This window comes from Carica papaya, chromosome 1 (assembly GCF_054855325.1).
Source record: "Carica papaya isolate Zhongbai chromosome 1, ASM5485532v1, whole genome shotgun sequence".
NCBI classification, from domain to species: Eukaryota; Viridiplantae; Streptophyta; class Magnoliopsida; order Brassicales; family Caricaceae; genus Carica; species Carica papaya.
Window position 1 is genome coordinate 3,683,479 of NC_142309.1, and position 22,589 is coordinate 3,706,067.

Here is a 22,589-nt window from a genome sequence, read left to right on the forward strand (position 1 = left end):
CACAATACGATAACAATCAAGTAGGATAGTACGACAAAATAAATAGAAAATTAAGACAATTGTGAACTAATTGGTTCCGCATCCACTAGTGACCTTAATTATTTTTAGAGTTTTCTACTTTTTTATAAAAATACAAAATTATACATCATTAAGTCTTAATTTACCATAACGGAGAATAGAGTGAGAGATCCTTACCCGTATCGGTGTTTCGAGATGTTGTACTGTCTATTACGCTTCCTAACGGGTACCGAATTCTCTGAAATTTTTTATGTAGAATCCAAACCATTCGTCACGTACCTAAAAATACTATAAAAATTCAAAATAATTGTCCAAAATTCTTTTCGGCCAATTTTGGGGTTCTGGCACGGCGGCGTCACCGTGCTCCGTCGTCGGCTCCGCTACCCATTGAGGCAATTCGCCTCGGCTTGACCAGTTTTACACGTATCCCTGCAGAAAAATACGTTAGGGGGTATTGGTTGGCCGAAAAATCACAAAAAACTAAAGCTACCGACCAAGGAGGGGAGTCTCCAGGTATTGCAACTCCATTGGTTCTCCTTCACAATTGAGGCTCTTTCTTCGACTAACCTGCACAAAAAAGGATGGTGAACACAGTGATAGACAAATCACATGAAACGGGAAGCAGGAAGGGGCTCATTAGAGAGATTTTTTGGTTTTGGCCGTAGTGGCTTCACCGGACTTTACCCGTGATTTTTAGCTCATCCACCATCCCTCTTGTTCTGATATGGCCACAGGAATGCTCGGAATCGAATTCCGAGCAGGTAAAATTTTTTTTTACCTTTTTTGGCAGTCGACAGTGGCTCCGGTGCGGCAGCGGTCGGCGATTGGCCTTCTTCTCTGACGTTTGGTTCTTCTTCTCTGGCAGGGGCTGACGGGTAGGGTTTGGGTTCTCTTGCGACGCGAGATATTTATACTCATTCCCCGTCAATCTGTACTGTTTATCGCGATTAATCTCGTCCGTTCAATCGCACCTAAGAAGGAAATGAATCTGAGTCGTTCATTGTGATTGATCTCGTTTGTCCGATTGCGCCTAAAAAGAGAATGAATCTAAGCTGTTCACGCACGTGGGATCGAACTTGGGCATTGACATCAGCGTGTTTTGACACGCGGCGTGCTCCATTTCGTCGGAACTGCTTACTGGGCCGTCCAACGTGACCGAATTTTATTTTTTTTACATTTTGACCTACTGTTTCTAATTTTTTTTTTTCAAAAACACTCCATAATTTCAAATTTTTACCAATTTTTTTTAAAATTATTTTCAATATCATCTTCTATTTATTTTTATTTTTAAAAATTTAATAAAATAAAATAAAAATAAATTAATTAATTATTTAAATTAAATAATTTCGTAAAAAAAATTTATCCCAATAGACTTTTCGGGTCCGGATATTACATGAATGATGCACTCTATCAGTTTGATAGAAAGAGCGTCATAAGCTATATTTCATGGAACACAGATGATTTCGGGGTTTTCTCTGAATCTTGACTGTCATGGTGCCTTTAAGATGTTTAAGCGGGGGGAGTTGGAAGGTTTGGAGCCAAACCGAGTAACTTGGATCTCACTTTTGTCTGGACATTCCAGATGTGGGCATTCTGGATGTGTTATTGAGTTGTTTGATATGAAGAAGATGAGAGGTATTAGGGCCAGTGCTGAAGTTCTCCCCGTTTTATTGTCTGACTGTTGACAATTTAGCTGCGTTGGACAGGGGGGCAGAATGGTTCATGGATATGTTAGAAAGGGTGGATTGGAGGACTATTTGTTTGTCAAGAACACGCTTATATGTTTGTATGACAAGTATGGAGATGTTACAAATGTAGAAGTTTTGTTTACAGAGCGGGAGCCATATTTTACTCTCTAATATTTATGCTGCAAGTGGGAGGTGGGAAGATTCTGTAAGGGTTAGAAGCTTAGTGAAGATGAAAGGTTTAAAGAAAGTGGGTAGGCACAGCTGGATACAAGTGAAAAAGAATGTTTATGTGTTTTCAGCTGGGCAAACAGGGTTAGAGGAAGTTCATGGGATCCTTCAAGAATTGTGTGGTGTAATGGAGAGGGAAGGCTTCAGGAGTGGTGAATGGTCTTTTGAAAAGAACATTGATGAGGAAGAGTGGAGGCTGATAGTGTGGGCAGAGTGAGCAGTTATTTTTTGCTTAGCAACCATGAAATGACTTTCACATGAATACAGAAATTTCTTGATTCTTTTCAATTTCTTCATTGTATTCTTTTTATCGTTTATTGCTCCAGGGACGAAATGTGATTATCGAGAAAACTGAACTAGATCTCAAGATAACAAAGGATGGCGTTAATGTCGCCAAGAGCATCAAATTTAAGGAGAAAGCCAAAAATGTTGGAGCAGATCTTGTGAAGCATGTTGCTACTGCTACCAATAAGGCTGCTGGGGATGGTAAATTGTTGTTATTTATTAATGTTGGACCATAACTGGAATCTCCTTAAATCTTTTCTTAAGAAATATTATTTTGTTACAATCATAGTTCAGAAAGTTGATTCTTTGAACAGATGTTTCTATAATGTAAATTAACTCATTTATTATCTTCTTCATAAATTTTATTTTCTTTAAGTAATATTAATTCATTTAAGCAATTGGCTGCAATGTGTGATGTATTGGCCACGGAAATTGCAATCATTTACACCTTGGAGCTTGTTTGGGGTGCTTGTTTTGCATGGTTTCTTCTTGGTGAGAGGTGGGGTTCCACTGACTGGATTGGTGCTGCTCTTATTTCAGGTAAAAGTAATTTCAATTTTTTGATTCATTATTATTTTTTCTTTTAGGCTACGGAGTAAAACCATAAAACAATTATATCTCAAAGTATCTTTTAGAGGTTTTTATCCCAAGATGTCACTTCAAATGCAATCAGAACAAATCAAAGTTGTATACTGAAATTTGTAGTTTGATTCCCTACTTGGATGTCCCAGGTTAAAGAAGATGGTACTCTTTTGTCTGTCCTATGTGCAATCCATGAATTGAACATTTTCTATCTAATCTTTCTGTAAATCATACTACCATATGAACATATGTTTATATATGTTATTTAAGGAACGAATCTGTTCATATGTTCAAACGGAACCAGCACCATTGTTTTAATATTCCGAACCTTGTTTTTGTATGCATCTTGTTCTTTTCTTAACACTTGAGTTATATTAATCAATAAATGCCTATCATTGCTTACTCAAAAGAAGAATATTCATTGTGAATTAAATCTTCATTTATTCCCAATTTAGGAAAACCGAGGAGGGGATGAACCTATGTACAAAGTTGCTTGAAGCTGGGTACAGTATAAGTAGGCCTACTTATCATCTCCTGTTGGAGACATTGTGCCAAGATGAGAGATTGAACTTGGCTGTGCAAGTCAGCAAGGAAATGGAAGCTAGGGAATATAATATGGACTTGGTTGGTGGCCACTAGCATCATGTTGATTCATTTACTTCGCAAAATGAATAGATTTGAAGAGACTTTCGCAGAGTTTAAAGACATGATAAGAAGGGGTATAGTTCCTCAGTAAAGGGCATAGTTCCTCAGTATCTTACTTTTCATACAATGAAAGATGAGTTAAGGGAAAAAGGAATGACTGCCATGGCACAGAAATTATGTCATATGATGTCATCTGTCCCTCATTCAAACAAGTTGCCCAACACATATAGTGAAGACATAGATGTATCACATGCAAGGAGAAGATCTACGTTATGGAAAGCTGCAGCAATTTTTGATATAATTAAAAGACTTCTAAAAATCGAAGAGAACATATCAAGCATAGAAGTTCATATGAAAAAGCTATATGGAGTGCCAACAGGTTAACAGAGTACATCAAGGGAAAAGCCAAGGAGACATAAAATTACTTATAGTCAAAACAAAGTCCACCCCAGCATTCTTGTCTCTTGAGGGAGGGGGATGTGGAACAGACAGCACTTAGGATGTACTTTTCAGTACACACATTTAATAATATAGAGCAGGTCATGGAGTGCACGGAGAAAGAAGAATGAGACATGAGTCAGAAGTACAGGAAGGTTGAGGATTGATGTTTAAGAATTTGAGATAGAGATGGAGTTTCTGAAGAATGAGACATGAGTCAGAAGTACAGGAAGGTTGAGGATTGATGTTTAAGAATTTGAGATGGACATGGAGTTTCTGAAGAATGAGACATGAGTCAGAAGTACAGGAAGGTTGAGGATTGATGTTTAAGAATTTGAGATGGAGATGGAGCTTCTTCACCGGTTATTTTAAGCTGCTTGAACATGGTTTGGCAAACCCAATGGGAGGATGTGGTTTTTATGCAGTTAAATTGTGAACTTCATAGTTCTTAAAAAGAAAAAGAATCTAAACCTTGAAGATAAAATGTGTTCATATTTTCTTTTTTTTTTGAAAAAATAGAAAATAAAATGTGTTTATATTTTATTTAGTATTATTCATTAACATTAGAATTCATCACTATCTTTATCTCTTTAAATGAGAAATAAAATTAACTGAGTGAATGCTATTTAAACAATTTTATAGAAAATAATTATATTCTGTTAAAACATTGACTTTTTTGTTTTTCTATAAGAAAGAAAAGTAAATTGCAACTCTGATTAAGTTTAGATGAACTAAATCTTGGTGCAGACTGGAAAGGCAGAAGAGGAGAGAAAGAATGCAAGCAAGAGCTAGGAGAGGCGATGAGAGAGGGAAAGAAAAAGGTGGTTGACTGAGGTCAGTTCCCCCATTTTTTATTGAAGCAAATTTTCCAAAGTTCCAAGTTTTTTTGAAGGGGGTGGTGTTATTTAAAAGTTTCTGAAGGGTTGTACAAAGCGTGTTTGTTTGCAGTTCTTTCCTACATTGATACTCTATACCTATTTATGATTGATATCAGGAGTAAGTGTAATTTTCTAGTGTAGTGGTCATTATTTTGGTGATTTATGTAATGATCCCGTAAATATCTAAAGAAAATAAAAAATAATTAAAGTGCAGAAGCGTAATAAATGTTCAAGATTTACATTCCTTACACAAATAACTTAAAAGTAACAAAAAACATTACAAAATTCATCATTTTGAAAGAAACATAAGAATAAGGAAATAAACGGAAAATAAAGAAATCTAACATCTACTCACAATCATCTTGTGGATCGCGCTCTGAAACCTGTTCCTCTTTATCTGAAATGGTTAAATAAGGGATGAGTTATACTTGCCCAGTAAAGACATCACACTGTGTCACCGGCACAAAAATAAAGATTGGTAGAAAATCAAAAACACTAATGGAGCACTAAATTTAAATCAATACATTTATTAAAAATAAAATCATTTACCGTTCACTTACTATAGTAGGATTCATAAAAATAATTTATATAGACAATAAAATTATACAGATCATGATTCTATGTATAATCAGCAATCATAACACATATTATAGATCTATATCAATCATCAATGAATCAAACAATAACTGTAACTCTTTTTACCAGCCTGTTAGTATCCATGGGAGTTTATAGGGATGTCCGCGCTATACATGAACCATTTCATTTAACATTCTCAATTACGGGCCGTCTCCATCCTCCGTCCGGTATGAGCGCCAATTTACCGAACTTCAATACTCCGTTCGGTATGAGGGTGAAGCGGGCCGTCTCCATACCCCGTTCGGTATGAGATAACGTTCACAGTAGAGTTCCCTATATACCCGATCTGTTCACAATCTTCTAGAATATCTAGTAAGCCTGTTGTTTCATCTACTCATTTCATCACACAATTTTTACTGTTTAACCTTCATTTTTTTCTGATTCACCAGTAAACACATAGAATAAACCATATATGCATTTAAAACCATAAAATCAATTAATAAGATACCATCATGTATATAAACTGTAAAAACAATCAATAACAACAGTAGATAATTTTTGGTTCTGACTCTATTGGCAATCCGTAATTAATTATGCATATTTCTTAAATTTACACAAAATATCGTATTATTATTTATTTAGATTTCAATTCTATGATAGGAAATAAGGTGAGAGGTTCTTACTCGATTTGATGCCCAAAAAGCTAAGCTGTTCGACCACGCCTACGGGCGATTCTCGGATTCCCTGAATTTTTCTTCAGGAATTAAAACGAGCTAATAATGTCTACAAATGTCCCAAACAAACCCAAAATCAGTCCCGGAGCCCACTTAGCTAATTTCGAAATTCCGGCACGGCGGCTCCGCCGTGCTCCGGCAATAGCACCGCCGCCCACGTCGGCAGTCCGCCTCAGGTTGGTTGTTTTCGCCCGATTCTGCATCGATCCCTGCAAGAAAACACATTATAAGGCATTGGTTGACCGAAAAAACACAAAAAACGAAACTCACCGACAAGAAGGCTCTCCGGGCGGCGGCTCATCTGACTCACATTGCAGTTGGGTTTTTGGTTCCGGTCAACCTGTAGAGAAGGACACGGTGATAACAATAGTGAAAAAATTACACAGAACGGGAATCGGAAAGGGCCTCATCGGAGGCGTTTTGTAAAATTCCTCGCGGCGATGGCGTCGAGCTTCGCCGGCTTTTCCGGCAAATTGACCGATCTTTTTGCTCTGATTTGGCCATGAGTGTGCTTAAAATTGAATTTCGAGCAAAAGCGAAAATTGTTTACCTTTTTTGGTGTCGGAAAAAGCTTTGGTGCAGCGGCGGGTGGTGGCGGTGTCCTTCAGTCGACCGGGTCTTCTTCTCCGACGAGGGGGTCTGGCGACTAGAGTTAGGATTTGGTGTGGATGGGGGTTATTTATATTCGTCCGCTTTTGATCTGAGCCGTCCATCGTGTTTGATCTGAACCTTTAGATTACGATTAAATATAGAGTGAATATGGGCCGTTCATCGTGATCCAATCTAGACTGTCTGATCGCGTTTAAATCTGACCGTCCAATCACATTTGGGGAGGGAACGCATCTGAGCCGTCCATGCGTGCGGGAACAGATCTGGGCTGTTCGATCGCGGGCATGTGGATCGCCCGCATGGCACCGCATCAGCATCCGCTGCCACGCGGTGCGCCCTGATTCGCTGGGCCTACTAATCGGATGTTTGACGTGGCGAAACTTCTCTAAATTGCATTGTGACTCGTGTTTTTTTATTTTCTTTCAAAAATACATTCAGAATCTAAATTTTCACTGATTCTCCACAAAATTATTTTCAATTTAATCATTAATCAATTTTACTTTATTTTTACTCTAAATTAAAATTAAAAAATTGAAAAATTAAAAATTTACATTTATAATTAAACCCTAAATTACAAAAAAAATTAATTTAGGATGTTACAATTTATGACCGCAAAGTTTTCCAAATCTTATAAGATTTTCTCTTTCGAGGATTGTTAAGCTATTTGGTTGAGCTTGTTTGGATGGCTGGGAAGTGTTTTAGTTGTGATTTATTCTTTTATCTGGACATGAACAAATGTCATATTAGATATTATTTGTAAGGGAAAAAAAAACTTGTTAAGTAGTGTAACTTCTACTGAATCTTACACCAATCAATCCCACGTGGGATGCAGTAATTTTATTGTATTTTTAATTTTTATTTCTAATTTCTCTATGATAGAATTGAATTGTGGGATTAAACTAAATCAATATTTTGATTCTTTAATACATTAATGTAGTATGTAGAGAGATCCTGGGATTCATCTAAATTAGTATTTTAATTCAAATGGTGAATGCACATTCAGGAATGTTGTAAACCAATAACTATCAGATTTGATGAGTTTGGCTTCTCTTGCATACTTCAGTAGCTAAATTTTGTGACTTTCCTTGCATATAGTAGTGAAATGAGGTTGCTTCCTGAGAAATCGCTTTAACACCGACGCTAATGGCCAAGAATTTCTATCTACTTCATCATCTTACAAATATATATTTACCATTCAGCCAGTTACAATTGGGACAATATGCATTTTGTTTGCACTAGCCCTTCAACTCGCTCAAAATTTTTGGTCTCTTGATGCTCTCTGTTTCAGGTTTAACTCATGAGTGTCTCTTATTTCAAAAAGATCTATCTTATGAAAATATATATATCTACATTTTAGACCGAAAGGAAAAAGATATTTCGCAACAAAACAATCCCTTTCTTAAAGTCTTATGGTAGAATCACTCCCAGAATGAGACTACATGGAACCTGAAATCAGATTTTAGAGCTAAACACCCTTACTTGTTTGGGGTGTCGTAACAATTTGGAAGACCAAATTTTTTTTTTAAGAAGAGAATTAAGTTGTAATATTCGAATTTCTTTCAAAATAATTTAATAAAATATAGATTTCATTTTTGTACATTTTACAAGATTAAAAAAGAAGAGGTGAAAAACAATTTTTAAAACCTTCTTTTCCTTCTTCCCCAAGCCGAACCCTACTCATCTAACTTTGAGAGTTTTACAGGTCTCATTTTCTTCTGCAAAATCTTAAAATTTATGCACTTTTTCTTGGCGTCTGTTCCGGAGAATGAATTGATTTGCGAATCAAGCTGCCTCCCCCTTCATTGGACAAAGGTAGTCTTTTTTTTTTTCTTCCTGGTTATGCTTGTGTAAATTGATCTATTTTCTTTTGAAATGTCAATGTCGACTTATGCAACATGTATAATACATACTTAGTTGTTGAGTTATCTTTCTAGGGTTCAGCAGGAGAAATTTCTTTTGTTTTGCATATTGGTTTTTCTGGTTTGGTCTTGTCTTCTGGTTGTGGGTGCCAAATGGAAGTTGCTTCTTTGGATAATCTATTGATGTGAAATTTGCAATCTGGGTTCGTATTCTGGTCTGGAAGGTTATTCTACCTAAAATATGTTACAATTATGTAGTATATATGTATCTATGTATGTTTACCAATTTCCTGCCTAAACATCTCTTTTTAGTTTCTCCTACTCAAAATTTGATTTTTTTAAAAATTTTTTCCTTCTTTTTTCTAAGAAAAACAAAAGATGGTTATTCTACCTAAAAACTGTTTTATATAATATATATGTATCTATGTATGCATACTAGTTTCCTGCCCAGATATCAAAATTTGATCTTTTTTAATTTTTCCCTCTTTTTTCTTAGAAAAACAAAAGATGATTATGGAGGTGATGACCTAGTTCTAACTTCTCTCTATATGTTAACTCAAGGATGCCATGAGAATGTCCGCATACAATTTGTTCACTATTGAGTTTATGAAGAATGTCTTGAATTAATTAAATTGACGTTGAAAGATGATTCAAATGCCACCTTGTACAGGGTGTTCCATTTACTGTAGACTGCTTACTGTTAACAAGATCTACTTGTCTTTTTACTTTCTATACAGAAAGCACTCGCTGGTCCGAGGCGTATTAACTTTAAGGGTCTTGCTGGAGAGTATTTGACGCGAAGGGCCAGGTTGGGTCATGGCTCATGCCAGTACTCTTTGATATGTGCACTTAACATAGTTGATAGTTTATAGGCCAGAGAAATTTTTGCATATTGGCATACTTGGATGATTAATTTACTATAAGAAATTTATTGGCTCCCATCACCTTTTTCCCCAATATTACAATGAGATAAAGGGCATAAGAATTGGAGTTTACCAACATGGTGATTCTAAGTCTTCAATTGACAGCCTCTGAAGATAGAAATTAACCTTTCTCCTTCTTGTAGTTAAGGCTGCTCTAGATGATGGAGGAGGACTAATTTAAAAATGTATGGATGGAGACTATGCAAATTCCCTGCCTCTAAACCAGTATGATGTTCCTCACCAAATCCTCTATCAGTTTCAGGAGGTTCTTCCTTGGCTGCATAAGCTGCACTAGGTGTACTTGATACCAGTTCATCTTCCATGTTAACCTGACCCTTCTCGTTTTGTGATAAATTCGTGCTAGACAAATTTATCGACTCTAAACCAGTATGTCCCTCCTCACCAAATTCAGTAAAAACTTCAGGAGATTCCTCCTCATCCACCTCAAATATTTTCAAGTCAGTGAATTCTCCTTAAAATATATCATCTTGAAGTTTCCTTATGCTTTCTTGCAAGCTGCTTAGATCAAGGTCCTCTTGTATAATTTGACTAATTCTCATTTTTGCTTGTGTTATGTCTGGAACCTGCTCTTCATGAATTTCCTGATATAGCACAAGCATTAAGGGGGATTCGTCAGATTATACGAGAGAACCTTGATCTAAGCAACTTGCAAGAAAGCATAAAGAAACTTAAAGATAATATATTCTAAGGAGAACTCACTGAGTTGGAAATATTTGATGCAAATGAGGAGAAATCTTCTTAAATTTTTAGAGAATTTGGTGGGGAGCATTATACAGGTTTAGAGTCGATGCAATTTTCTAGCATGAATTTATCACAAACCAAGAACCGTCATGTTAACATGGAAGATGAACTGGCATCAAGTATACCTAGTGCAGCTCATGCAGCCAAGGAAGAACCTCCTGAAACTGTTAGACAATTTGGTGAGGAACATCATACTGGCTTAGAGGTAGGAAATTTGCCTGGCATGGTTTCATCAGGAAACGGGATGTATCAGGTTAACATAGAAGAAGAATCGGTGTTAATTACATCTAGTTCTACTGCAGCTCAACCCAATACTTCACAACGTTTAGGTAATCATGCATCCGAATATATATATATATATATACTAGGAATAGGAACATATTATCCTTAACAATTTCTATTTTAAGTACTTCCCTTCTATGCAGTAGCTACAATACTGGGATTTAAGGTGATTCCTTCGAGATTAGATATGGCTCCTAAACACATGTTCAACACTTATTATTAGAGAACATTTCAGAAGAACCTTTCGAACAGTTATCAGATGAAGAAGTAAATTATGGTTCAGAATCATCTGTTCAGGAGTTAATATCAATAGAGCAAATAGAGCTTGTCCCAAAAACACCAAGATCACGTGAGGGCCTTGGAAGCTCCAGTTACGATATTGTGGATACAAAAAGAAGTGAAATACAGTTGAAATTACAGAGGATGTGGTATCTCTTAGCAAGGATTAAGAATTTGATCTCCATTTAATGAGTGAGGTAAAATAACTAAAAGTGGTAGCAATATTTTTTTTCCACGTTATCTTATTTCCTCAATAATCCTTCATATTTTGAAATTATTAGCTGAAGCATTGTACCTTTTCTACATGATTTTTTCAATTTTCTCTTTTGTACATCCTATTATTGTGCTTTAAGAATTTGTTTTTTTATTGGTAAGGAGATGAGTCTAGTTGAAAGAGATGAGAACTGACTAAGTAAGCACTACTTCAGATTGATTTAATAGTTGTAATATGTTCTAATCATGGGCTTGTGTAATTTCCTTCATATGGAATTCTGATCTAATCTTGTCTTCACTGCAGATGAATGATCGGAGCAAAAAAGGTGAAGCTGACAGGCATTTGGATCTTTTGATTTACATATATATATATATATATATATATATATATATATATCTCGTAGAAATTACTTTTATGAAGACCCCTTCAATTTCTTGAGATTTTTGTTTACAGAGGGGTGGCAAACTATTTGGGGAAAATTTTTATAAATCAAAGGAAAAAGCAAGAGGATGAACTGGTGAACCCGTTGCAAGTTTTAGAAGGAAGAACTCGAAAAAGGAAGTTCAAAGCTCTTTTATGAGATACTGGTAAGTTTCATACGTTTTTCTATAAAGAGAAATATAGTTTTATATCTTATTGATTTGTCTTACTTAGATTTTGCAGCTTTTTTGTGGTTCAGTTTCTTAATGTACATTTTTGCATATTTGAGCTTTTGAACATGAACCCGTTTTTATATTTAAATATGAACTCTAACAAATCTCTGTGTTGATGGGTAGTATATCTTTGTCCCTGTAAAAGATGTGGGTTCTAATTAGACAATTTGTTCCCATGTAGTCTCATTAGAAGATTGTAGCTTTTTTGTGGTTCGGTTTCTTAGCGTATATTTGTGCATATTTGACCTTTTAACATGGACACGTTTTTTATATTTAAATATAAACTCTAATAAATTTTCGGTTGGTTGGGATATCTCTATCTCTATGAGAGAATTCCCATGTATTCTCGTTAGTGGATTACGGCTTTTTTGTGGTTCAGTTTCTTATCGCATATTTGTGCATGTATGAGCTTTTGAACATGAACATATATTTCATATTTAAATTTAAACTCCAATAAATTTTCGGCTGGATGGTTCGTATATCTCTCTCTCTAAAAGATTGTGGATTCTAATTAGAAAGTATGTTCTCATGTGTTCTCGTTAGAAAATTGTAGCTTTTTTTATGGTTCAGTTTCTTAGTGTATATTTATGCGCGTTTGAACTTTTGAACATGAATCAGTTTTTAATATTTAAATTAAACTCTAATATATATTCAGTTGGATGTTTCATGTATCTTTTACTTTATAAGAGGTTGTGGATTTTAATCAAACAGTGTGTTCTTATTAAAAGATTGTATTATAATAGATGGACATGTGTCACTTAATTATGTAATGTATGTACTTTCTTCCAAAAGAAAATTCAAGAATAAACAAATTAAACTCTTCAAAAACTCAAAAAGTTAAGCTTTGGGAGTGAACTCGGTGATAATCTTTATGATTAATCCTAAACTCTAGAACAAAGCACAAAGGAAAAGATCATCCTCCATGCACGTGCTTTTCTTTGTTTTTGACATCATAAAGCTGGGGAGTACTGCAATCCAAGGTCTAACAATGGTGGTTTGTAACTTGTTTAGGTACAAAAAAGTGAAGGGTATGTGGATGTGAAGCATGAAAATGCACATGTTGACATTCTGGTGCAGAAAGCTCCTAGATGGGATGAGCTGCTTCCATGGAAATGATATGGTAGAACAGAAAACTGTCATATATATCATCAGCTTTTTATATTTAGAGTAGAGAGCTATATTCAGGATATTGTATTGATGCAGTTTCTGTGTAAATAGATTTTTAGTGTTGTTACATTGGACCGCTTTTGATTTGAGTAGTAAAGAATAAGAGTGAGTTAGGAAAGAATGTAAATACCTTTTTAGGTAGAATGGTGAAACTTTCACCATTTAAACATATAATAATTCAGACAATAAAAAATAACCATTTTTTTTTATCATACTATTAAAAGAATTTTTTTTGTTTGAGAGCTTCTAAAAGTGTTATTGGTCTTATAAGTTCTAATAAATATTTTTTATTTAAATAAATAAAAATTTAAGGGTGTCACTTTGCTATTTAAATAGAGTCAAAGAGTTTATATAAAATTTTATATGAATTTAATTTTTATTATTTTAAATAATATTTTTTAATTATAATAAAAGTTTATAATATTTAATTTAATAAAGTTAATGAATTAATTTGTTAATATTATTAATAAGACTGTTATAATTGAGTTGAATTTAGTCTTAATAGGTTATAATATATCCGGAGGAAAAAAAAAATTATGTTATAGTTAATGTAACACTCAAAATTTTTCTTTTATTTTATTTTAATTTTATTAGAATTTTATCTAATTTTATTTTATTTTAATAATTAATTTATAAGGTTTTAATTTAATTTAATAGAAATAATAATAATAATAATAATAAAATGGGGTAAAATTATTTTTGAAATTTAATTAAAATTGATTTTGAGAAAAAAAGGGTGAAAATTTAGATTATGGGGATGTTTTTGAAAAGAAAATTAAAAATCGAGAGTCAAAACGCAATTTAGAAAAATAGCGCCACGTCAGCAGCCTCAGCCAACCAGGAGACGCCGCGTGGCAGGGACACTGATGCGGGAAGCCACACGGGACGGAGACACGTAGATGATCTGCGTGCGCGCGATCGGACGACCCATATCCGTTTTCGCGTGCACGGACGGCTCGGATCAAAAGCGCGCATGGACGGCCCAGATCTCACGTGTGTGGACGGCCCAGATTAAATCACGCACGGACGGCCCAGATCGCGTCGCGATGGACGGTCCAGATTTATTTCTAATTTAATCGCGATCGGACGGTCCAGATTAAATCATGATGGACGGCTTAGATTAAAAGAGAAATATTATAAATAATCGCATCCACACCCAACCCCAAACCCTAGCCGCCAGAACCCTCGCCGGAGAAGACAACCCAACCACCGGAGGAACCAGCCCCTGCAACCCGCCGCCGCATCAGAGGATTTTTCGGCCGCCAAACGAGGTAAAATTTCTCCCATTGGCTTGTTTTTTGATGTTGAACCTCCTTGTGGCCAAATCGTAGCCAAACCACAGGCCAATTGGCCGGAAAACACAGCAGAAGTCCAACAGCGCCACCGCGGATTTCTTCGATTTTTACCTCCGATGAAGCCCTTCCCGGTTCCCGTTCGACGTAATTTTTATACCACTGTGACCACCGTCATTTTCTCTACAGGTTAACCGGAGTAAAACACCAAATCGCAACTCGTGTCGGAGGAGCCGCTGCACCCGAGAGCTTCGGCGCCGGTAAGTCTCGATTTTTTGGAATTTTTTGGCCCATCGAGGGCCATAGGGATGTTTTATCACAGGGACCAATGCAAGTTTGGCCGAATTCGGCCGAAAACGGTCGGAAACGACCAACCCGTTGCCGGAGAACGGTGGAGCCGCCGTGCCAGAATTACAAAATTGGTCAAAAGGGCCCTGGGTTTGATTTGGGATTTTTTTGGGACATGTGCAGGTACTGGAAGTGTGTTTCAGTTTTCGGAAAAAAAATTCAGAGAATCTAGGGACTGCCCGTAGGCGCAATGAGAACCCGATTTCAGACTCCGAAACAAGTAAGGATCCCTCACCTTATTTTCTATCACGGCATTAAAGCTTAATAAATGATAAAACGGTATTTTATGAATTAATAGATATGTATAATTTATTAAGACTGCTAATGGAGCTCGAATATGATGTATTTTTCGGTAAGGTGTTGTTTGATTTATTTTACAGTTTTGAATGCAGTATGGTGCCTGATGTGTTTATTCTATGGTTTCGTATGCATGAATCACGGTTTTATTTATTATGATTTGAATTATTGTGAACCCGATGTTGTGTTACCTTGTTTGGTGTCAATTACTGGTTTACATGTTTATGTTTGATTGGATAATTGAGATTAAGAAAAAATAGAAAAAGGTATGTGAATTGATAAATGGATAATGTCGACAGCCTGACTAAATATACTGGGAGATGGTGGACGGACTAAGTCCATAGGGAACCCTACCGGGAACGTGGTCTCTCATATCGAACAGGGTATGGAGACTTATGTGTTTTGACGCCCATACCGAACGGGGTATGGGGACGACCCGTTTCACCCTCATACCGGACGGGGTATTGAGGTTTATGGTTTTGGCGCCCATACCAGATGGAGTATAGGGACGGCCCTAAAACTAAATTATTAATGTGAATAGTTCACGTGTAGCGGGGACCCCCTATGAATCCCCACGGATACTAGTAGGCTGATAAAAGAGGAAATTTGTTGCTTGATGATTGAAATACAAAAGCATGATACGTGTTATGTTACAGAGTGTGCATGATCTTATGATGTTTATGATGTTATTGTTTCTCATAAGTTGTTTTCATGAATCTCACCGAGATAAGTGGACAGTAAAAGTTTTTATTATTGATAAATGAGTTTGTTATAAATTATACTCCATTGGTCGTTTTTGTTTTCTACCAACCTTTACTTCTATGGCAGTGAGATAATGTGATGTCTTTAATGGGCTAGTGTAGCTCATTCCTTACTTAACCATTTCAGATCAAGAGAACTTGGTTCCTGAGCCCATTCTGCAGGAAGACGGCGAGTAAAAGCCTAAGAATTTATTAGTTTTCCTTATAGTATTCATTCATAGTATTTCCTTTAGTTAGTTTATTCTTTAATAGTTTAATTCGTTTTGGTTATTGTGTAAGGAATGTTAATCATAATCTATTTTATTTCGCTTCCGCACTTAGAATAAATTTATATATTTCCTTTTAATTTACGGAACCGTTATAGTTGGTATCAGAATTACGTTCCTCGGACCCGTCCCTTACACAATAATACTTAGAGAAATACCAAATTGAGAATTATTACTCAACTATTTCTTGTGAAATGCAGGTGCAGAGAGATGAGGAGAGGGAGACCCCCACTAAACCGAGTAGCCCGGGATGATTCGCTTCGGGAAGATGTTGACAGAATATTTGAGATGCTCGAAAGGATCATTGCTGCTCAGCAAGGTCGAGAGGAGAGAAGGGAATTACCCGACCCTCCCCCACTACCACAGTTTGAGCCACCGCTGCAGCGAGCGGATCCCGAGCCACCCCGCCAAGAGCCTGCTCATCCACAGTACCACGCGGCACCACCGCCGCAGTATAATCTGGTGGCTCAACCACAGTATTGCCCGACACCGTAACAATATAATCCGGTGTCCCCACTATATCAGCAGGTGCCACCACAGGGCCCCTCAGTCTATCCTCAGCCCGGCCCAGTCCCTCTTCCACGAGACCCAGCTCCTTCCCTGATTGACCCGGGCTACGTAGAGAGGTACAGGACACTAAACCCTTCCACTTTTGTAGGGGAGTCCTTTTTCGAAGATGCTCAGTACTGGTTGGCGAAGATAGAGAAGGCTTTCAAAACCTTAGGAGTGGTTCCTGAGCAGAGGGTTACTCTTGCTTCCTACATGCTAGTGGAGGAAGCAGACCACCCTGCCTACGCCAGTCACTTGGGAGCAGTTCTTAGTAGCCTTTCATGTGGAGTACCTCCCCGAGCACATCCGACATTTACAGGAGACAGAGTTTGTTCAGCTGGTCCAGGGAAACATGACGGTGTCGGAATATGCTCGTAAGTTCCTAGAGTTGGGCCGATACTCCCCTGAGACATTGATGGATGAGGGCAGAAAGGGCAGGAGGTTCTAGTGGGGCCTCCGTATAGAGATCAAGCGACACTTATTGGTACTAGAGCTCAAGACATATTCAGCCGTTCTAGCAAAGGCGTAGATCGTGGAGAGAAGTTTCAACACCCTTTCCCAGCCAGCAGGGAGTCACAGACCCTCAGCTCCACCCCGCAGACCAGCACCTACTGGGCTTGTCCAACAAAATAAGAGGCCCAGACCGGCCATCTAGGCTCCCCCTCAGGCTTCAGCGGCAGCACGTGGCAAGATCTGTCAGCACTGCGACAGGGATCACGGGGACTGACCATGCTATCGCCTCAACAACACCTGTCGCATATGTGGTAGTGCTCAGCACTATGCGAGAGAGTGCCCGAGGAACCAGAACTAAGGAAGACCTCCTTTTCAGGGCAGGATTTACAACCTCACACAGCAGGATGCCGATGCCGACCCGGACGTGGTACATGGTATGTACACTATCTGTGACCATATTGCTCATGTTTTATTTGACACTGGTGCATCGCATTCATTTGTTTCACATGTTTTTGCATCCAAACTTAATGTATCACTTGATAAACTTAATTCAATATTGTTTGTGTCTACTGCTGGGGGTGAAACACTATTAGGGGAAGTTGTCTACAGAGCTTGTACCGTGGAGATAGCAAATAGGAAACTGAGTGTAGACCTAATAGGGTTAGACACGGGGAATTTTGATGTAATTTTAGGGATGGATTGGCTAGCGGCGTATCACGCCACCATAGATTGCTTTAACAAGAAGGTTGTATTTAATCCTTCTAATGAGGAGCCATTTACAAATTAATAAAATCATTTGATATTTATTCCTTGATGTCAAGTTTCTTTAATTTTCAAGTACTTTAACCTTGCTATTTTCTCTAACTAGGTAAGCCCAAGAAGGAAATTAGTATCCAAGAGATTCCGGTAGTTCGAGATTTTCCAGATGTGTTTCTGGATGAACTGCTCGGACTGCCAGTGGACAGGGAAGTTGAGTTCACTATAGACCTACAACCAGGCACCCAGCCCATTTCGGTTGCTCCTTACCACATGAGCCGCGTTGAGATGGAAGAGCTGAGAAAACATATCACTGAATTGCAAGACAGTAGTTTTATTAGACACAGTGTCTCCTTGGGGTGCTGGAGTCACGTTTGCCAGAAAAGGAGATGAAACATTGAGACTGTGTATTGATTACAGAGGATTGAATAAGGTCCCAATCAAAAACAAATATCCCCTTCCCAGAATTGACGACCTTTTCGATCAGCTGCAAGGTGCGCAGGTCTTCTCCAAAATAGACCTGCGATCAGGTTACCATCACGTAAAAATAAGAACAGAAGACATCCTCAAAACGGTCTTTCGAACTAGGTACGAACACTATGAATTCCTGGTCATGCCATTTGGGCTAACCAACGCCCCGACCATCTTTATGGATCTGATGAATAGGGTCTTCAGAGAATTCTTGGATCAATTTGTTATTGTGTTCATCGATGACATCTTGGTATACTCAAAAAGCAGAGAAGAGCATGCTCACCATCTAGCCCAAGTTTTGCAGGTCCTCAGAAAAAAGAAGCTATATGCAAAGTTGAGTAAGTGTAGATTCTAGCTTGAGCAGACCGCCTTCCTAGGACACATCATATCGAAGGAAGGAGTATCAGTGAATCCTAAAAAGGTTGAAGCGGTACTTGGTTGGGAAAAGTTGACATCAGTTAAGGAGATCCGTAACTTCCTGGGAATGACAGGTTATTACCGCAGGTTCGTCGAAGGATTCTCTAGTCTAGCGGCTCCCCTAACTCGACTCGCAAAGAAGAATGCCAAGTTTGAGTGGAATGAGGACTGTGAGAGAAGTTTTTCAGAATTAAAGAAGCGGCTGACCATTGCACCCGTACTAGCTTTACCGAATAGATCGGGGGAATATACAGTTTACAATGATGCCTCCTATCTAGGTCTGGGTTGTGTCCTGATGCAGCATGGGAAGATCATAGCCTATGGGTCCAGACAGTTAAAGAATCATGAGAAGAATTACCCCACCCATGACTTGAAACTTGCCGCAATCATATACGCCTTGAAAACCTGGCGCCGTTATTTATACGGAGAGACCTTTCAGATCTATACTGATCATAAGAGTTTGAAACACATATTCACCCAAAAGGATCTCAACATGCGTAAGAGAAGATGGATGGAACTCCTTAAAAACTATGATTGTGATATCTAGTATCATTCGGGTAAGGACAACGTGGTGGCAGATGCCCTCAGTAGGAAAAGTGCAGGTATCTTAGCCCATTTAATGGTTTCAGAACGAAAGCAAATTGGGGCCACACAACAGGTTCGGCTTCAGGACCTGAAGAGAGTCGCATGTTTGGGCTGTCTGACCATCCAGCCCGAGTTAATACAGAGAATAAGGGAAGCCCAGTCAGTCGACCCCGCCCTGGTAGCCCGCAAGAATGATGCAGAACAGGGAGTGAGCTCATAATTTTGAATCTCTGCCGATGGGTTACTTTGGTTCCAGGACAGGGTGTGTGTCCTAGACGACAGTGAGTTGAAGAGAGACATCATGACAGAATCCCACAGCTCGAAGTTTGCCATGCATCCCGGAAGTACCAAAATGTACCAAAGCATGCAACCCCGATTTTGGTAGAATGGGATGAAGAGGGACATAGCTGACTTTGTATCTAAATACTTGGTATGTCAGCAGGTCAAGGTAGAGCATCAACGCCCAGGTGGGTTATTTCAGCCCTTACCGATCCCGGAGTGAAAGTGGGAACATATTGCCATGGACTTCATAATGGGATTACCCAAGGCACGTTCAAGACATGACGCCATCTGGGTAATTGTTGATCGGCTTACCAAATCTTCCCACCTCCTAGCCATCAGGATGACCGTTCCCTTGGACAAGTTGACAAGAATGTATATCCGGAAAATAGTCAGGTTGCATGGAGTTCCAGTGACAGTGGTATCCGACAAGGACCCCAGGTTCACTTCTCGGTTTTGGAGTAGCTTTCAGCAGGCCATGGGAACAAAGCTGTCTCTCAGTACTGCTTTCCATCCTCAGACTGATGGACAGTCAGAAAGGACAATCCGTACACTTGAGGATATGCTTCGAGCTTGCGTCCTTGACTCTGGGGGCCATTGGGACAACCATCTACCCCTGATAGAATTTGCCTACAACAACAGCTACCAAGCGAGCATTGGCATGGCTCCGTACGAGGCGTTATATGGGCGCCCATGCAGATCACCGATTTGTTGGGAAGAAGTGGACGGCAGAAAATCGTTCGGCCTAGAGTTGGTGGAGGAGACCACGTCTAAAATAGTTAAAATCAGAAAGAACATTCAGACGGCTCAGAGCAGACAGAAGAGTTATGCGGATACCCGAATGAGAGATTTAGCGTTTGAACAAGGCGATCGGGTGTTCTTTAAGGTCACTCCTTTCAAAGGAATTAGTAGGTTCGGCAGGAGAGGAAAACTGAACTCCCGATTTATTGGACCATATGAAGTTTTAGATAAGATTAGTACTGCCGCCTACAGACTAGCACTGCCTCCAGAGCTCTCCAAGGTCCACAATGTGTTCCATGTATCCATGCTACTAAATACAACCCGAACCCCTCTCATGTCTTGGCTCATGAACCGCTTCCACTCCAAGAGGACTTATCTTATGAGAAAGTACCAGTCGGTATCACGGATCGAAAGAGTAGAATACTCCGCAACCGGGAAACATCATTTGTAAAGGTAGTGTGGCAGAACCACTCGCCAAGGGAGGTTACCTGGGAGCTAGAATCAGACTTTAGAGCCTAGTATCCCCATTTGTTCGACCAAGAGTAAGAGGCAAATTTGGGTGACCAAATTTCTTTAACAGGGGGAGAGTTGTAACACCCAAAAATTTTCTTTTATTTTATTTTAATTTTATTGAAATTTTGTCTAATTTTGTTTTATTTTAATAATTAATTTATAAGATTTTAATTTAATTTAATAGAAATAAAAATAATAACAATAATAAAATGGGGTAAAATTATTTTTGAAATTTAATTGAAATTGATTTTGGAAAAAAACGGTGAAAATTTAGATTTTGGGTGTGTTTTTTAAAAGAAAATCGAAAACCGGGGGTCAAAACGTAATTTAGAAAAATAGCACCACGTCAGCAGCCTCGGCCAACCAAGAGACGCCGCGTGGTAGGGACGCTGACGCGGGAAGCCACGCGGGACAGAGACACGTGGGTGATTCGCGTGCGCTATATCGGACGACCTAGATCCGTTCCCGCGCGCACGGACGGCCCAGATCAAAAGCACGCATGGACGGCCCAGATCTCACGCGTGCAGACAGCTCAGATTTGATCACGCACAGACGGTCCAGATCACATCGCGATGGACAACCCAGATTTATTTCTAATTTAATCACGATCGGACGACCCAGATTAAATCATGATAGACGACAAAGATTAAAAGGGGAATGTTATAAATAATTGCATCCACACCCAACTCCAAACTCTAGCCGCTAGAACCATCGCCGGAGAAGACGACCTAGCCACCGGAGGAATCGGCTGCCACCACCCGCCGCTGCACCGGAGGATTTTCCGACCACCAAACGAGGTAAAATTACTCTTCTTGGCTCATTTTTCGATGCTGAACCTCTTTGTGGCCAAATCAGAGCCAAACCACCGGGCAATTGGTCGAAAAATACCGCCGAAGTCCAGCGGCGCCGCCGCGGATTTCCTTAGTTTTTGCCTCCGATGAGGCCCTTTCCGGTTCCCGTTCGATGTAATTTTTATATCACTGTGACCACCGTCATTTTCTCTATAGGTTGACCGAAGCAAAACACCAAATCGCAACTCGCACCGGAGGAACTGCCGCACCCGAGAGCTTCGTCGCCGGTAAGTCTCGATTTTCTGGAATTTTTTGGCCCACCGAGGGTCCTAGGGGTGTTTTATCACAGGAACCAATGCAAGTTTGGCCGAATTCAGCCAAAAACAGCCAACCCGAGGCGGATCACCGTCGAGGGCGGCGGCGGCGGCGTCGCCGGAGCACGGTGGATCCGCCGTGTCGGAATTTCGAAATTGGCCGAAAGGGCCCTGAGTCTGATTTGGAGTTTTTTGGGGACATATATAGGTACCGGAAGTGTGTTTCAGTTTCCGAAAAAAAATTCAGAGAATCTAGGGACTATCCGTAGGCGCAGTGAGAACCCGATTTCAAACTCCGAAATAAGTAAGGATCTCTCACCCTATTTTCTATCATGGCATTAAAGGTTAATAAATGATAAAACGGTATTTTATAAATTAATAGATATGTAAAATTTATTAAGACTGCTAATGGAACTCGAATCTGATGTATTTTTCGGTCAGGTGTTATTTGATTTATTTTACAGTTTTGAATGCAGTATGGTGCCTGATGTGTTTATTCTATGGTTTCGTATGCATGAATCACGGTTTCATTTATTATGATTTGAATTATTGTGAACTTGATGTTGTGTTGTCTTGTTTGGTGTCAATTACTAGTTTACGTGTTTATGTTTAATTAGATAATTGAGATTAAGAAAAAATGAAAAAATGTATGTGAATTGATAAATGGATAATGTCGACAGCCTGACTAGATATCCTGGAAGATGGTGGACGGACCGGGTCCATAGGGAACCTTACCGGGAACGTGGTCTCTCATATCGGACGATGTATGGAGACTTTATGTGTTTTGACGCCCATACCGGACGGGATATGGGGACAACCCGTTTCACCCTCATACCGGATGGGGTATTGAGGTTTATGGTTTTGGCACCCATACCAGATGGGGTATGGGGACGGCCCTGAAATTAAATTATTAATGTGAATGGTTCACGTGTAGCG

The 22,589-nt window shown here is 38.8% G+C and overlaps 1 protein-coding gene and 1 long non-coding RNA gene across 11 annotated transcripts in view; one reads left to right on the forward strand and one right to left on the reverse strand.

The window, feature by feature from the left end:
• The window catches only part of LOC110808966 (uncharacterized), a 74,437-nt gene that overhangs the window by 510 nt on the left and 51,338 nt on the right, over positions 1 to 22,589 (reverse strand). The window contains exon 18 of the mRNA XM_088214889.1: positions 5,118 to 5,159. Coding sequence (XP_088071015.1) covers positions 5,118 to 5,159 — 42 coding nt within the window. The remainder of the gene's footprint in view (positions 1 to 5,117; positions 5,160 to 22,589) is intronic.
• On the forward strand, positions 1,397 to 13,029 carry LOC110809017 (uncharacterized). 10 transcript variants are annotated; one of them, XR_015817547.1, is made up of 10 exons: positions 1,397 to 2,759; positions 3,257 to 4,718; positions 8,384 to 8,493; positions 9,278 to 9,348; positions 9,607 to 10,554; positions 10,651 to 10,983; positions 11,162 to 11,198; positions 11,304 to 11,325; positions 11,454 to 11,587; positions 12,665 to 13,029. It is a non-coding gene; the product is annotated as an uncharacterized LOC110809017 (long non-coding RNA). The 10 variants fall into 10 exon arrangements; XR_015817542.1 differs by lacking the exon at positions 11,162 to 11,198 and having other exon boundaries at positions 1,397 to 2,147; positions 2,261 to 2,759; XR_015817543.1 differs by lacking the exon at positions 11,162 to 11,198 and having other exon boundaries at positions 1,398 to 2,759; positions 3,257 to 3,520; positions 4,632 to 4,718.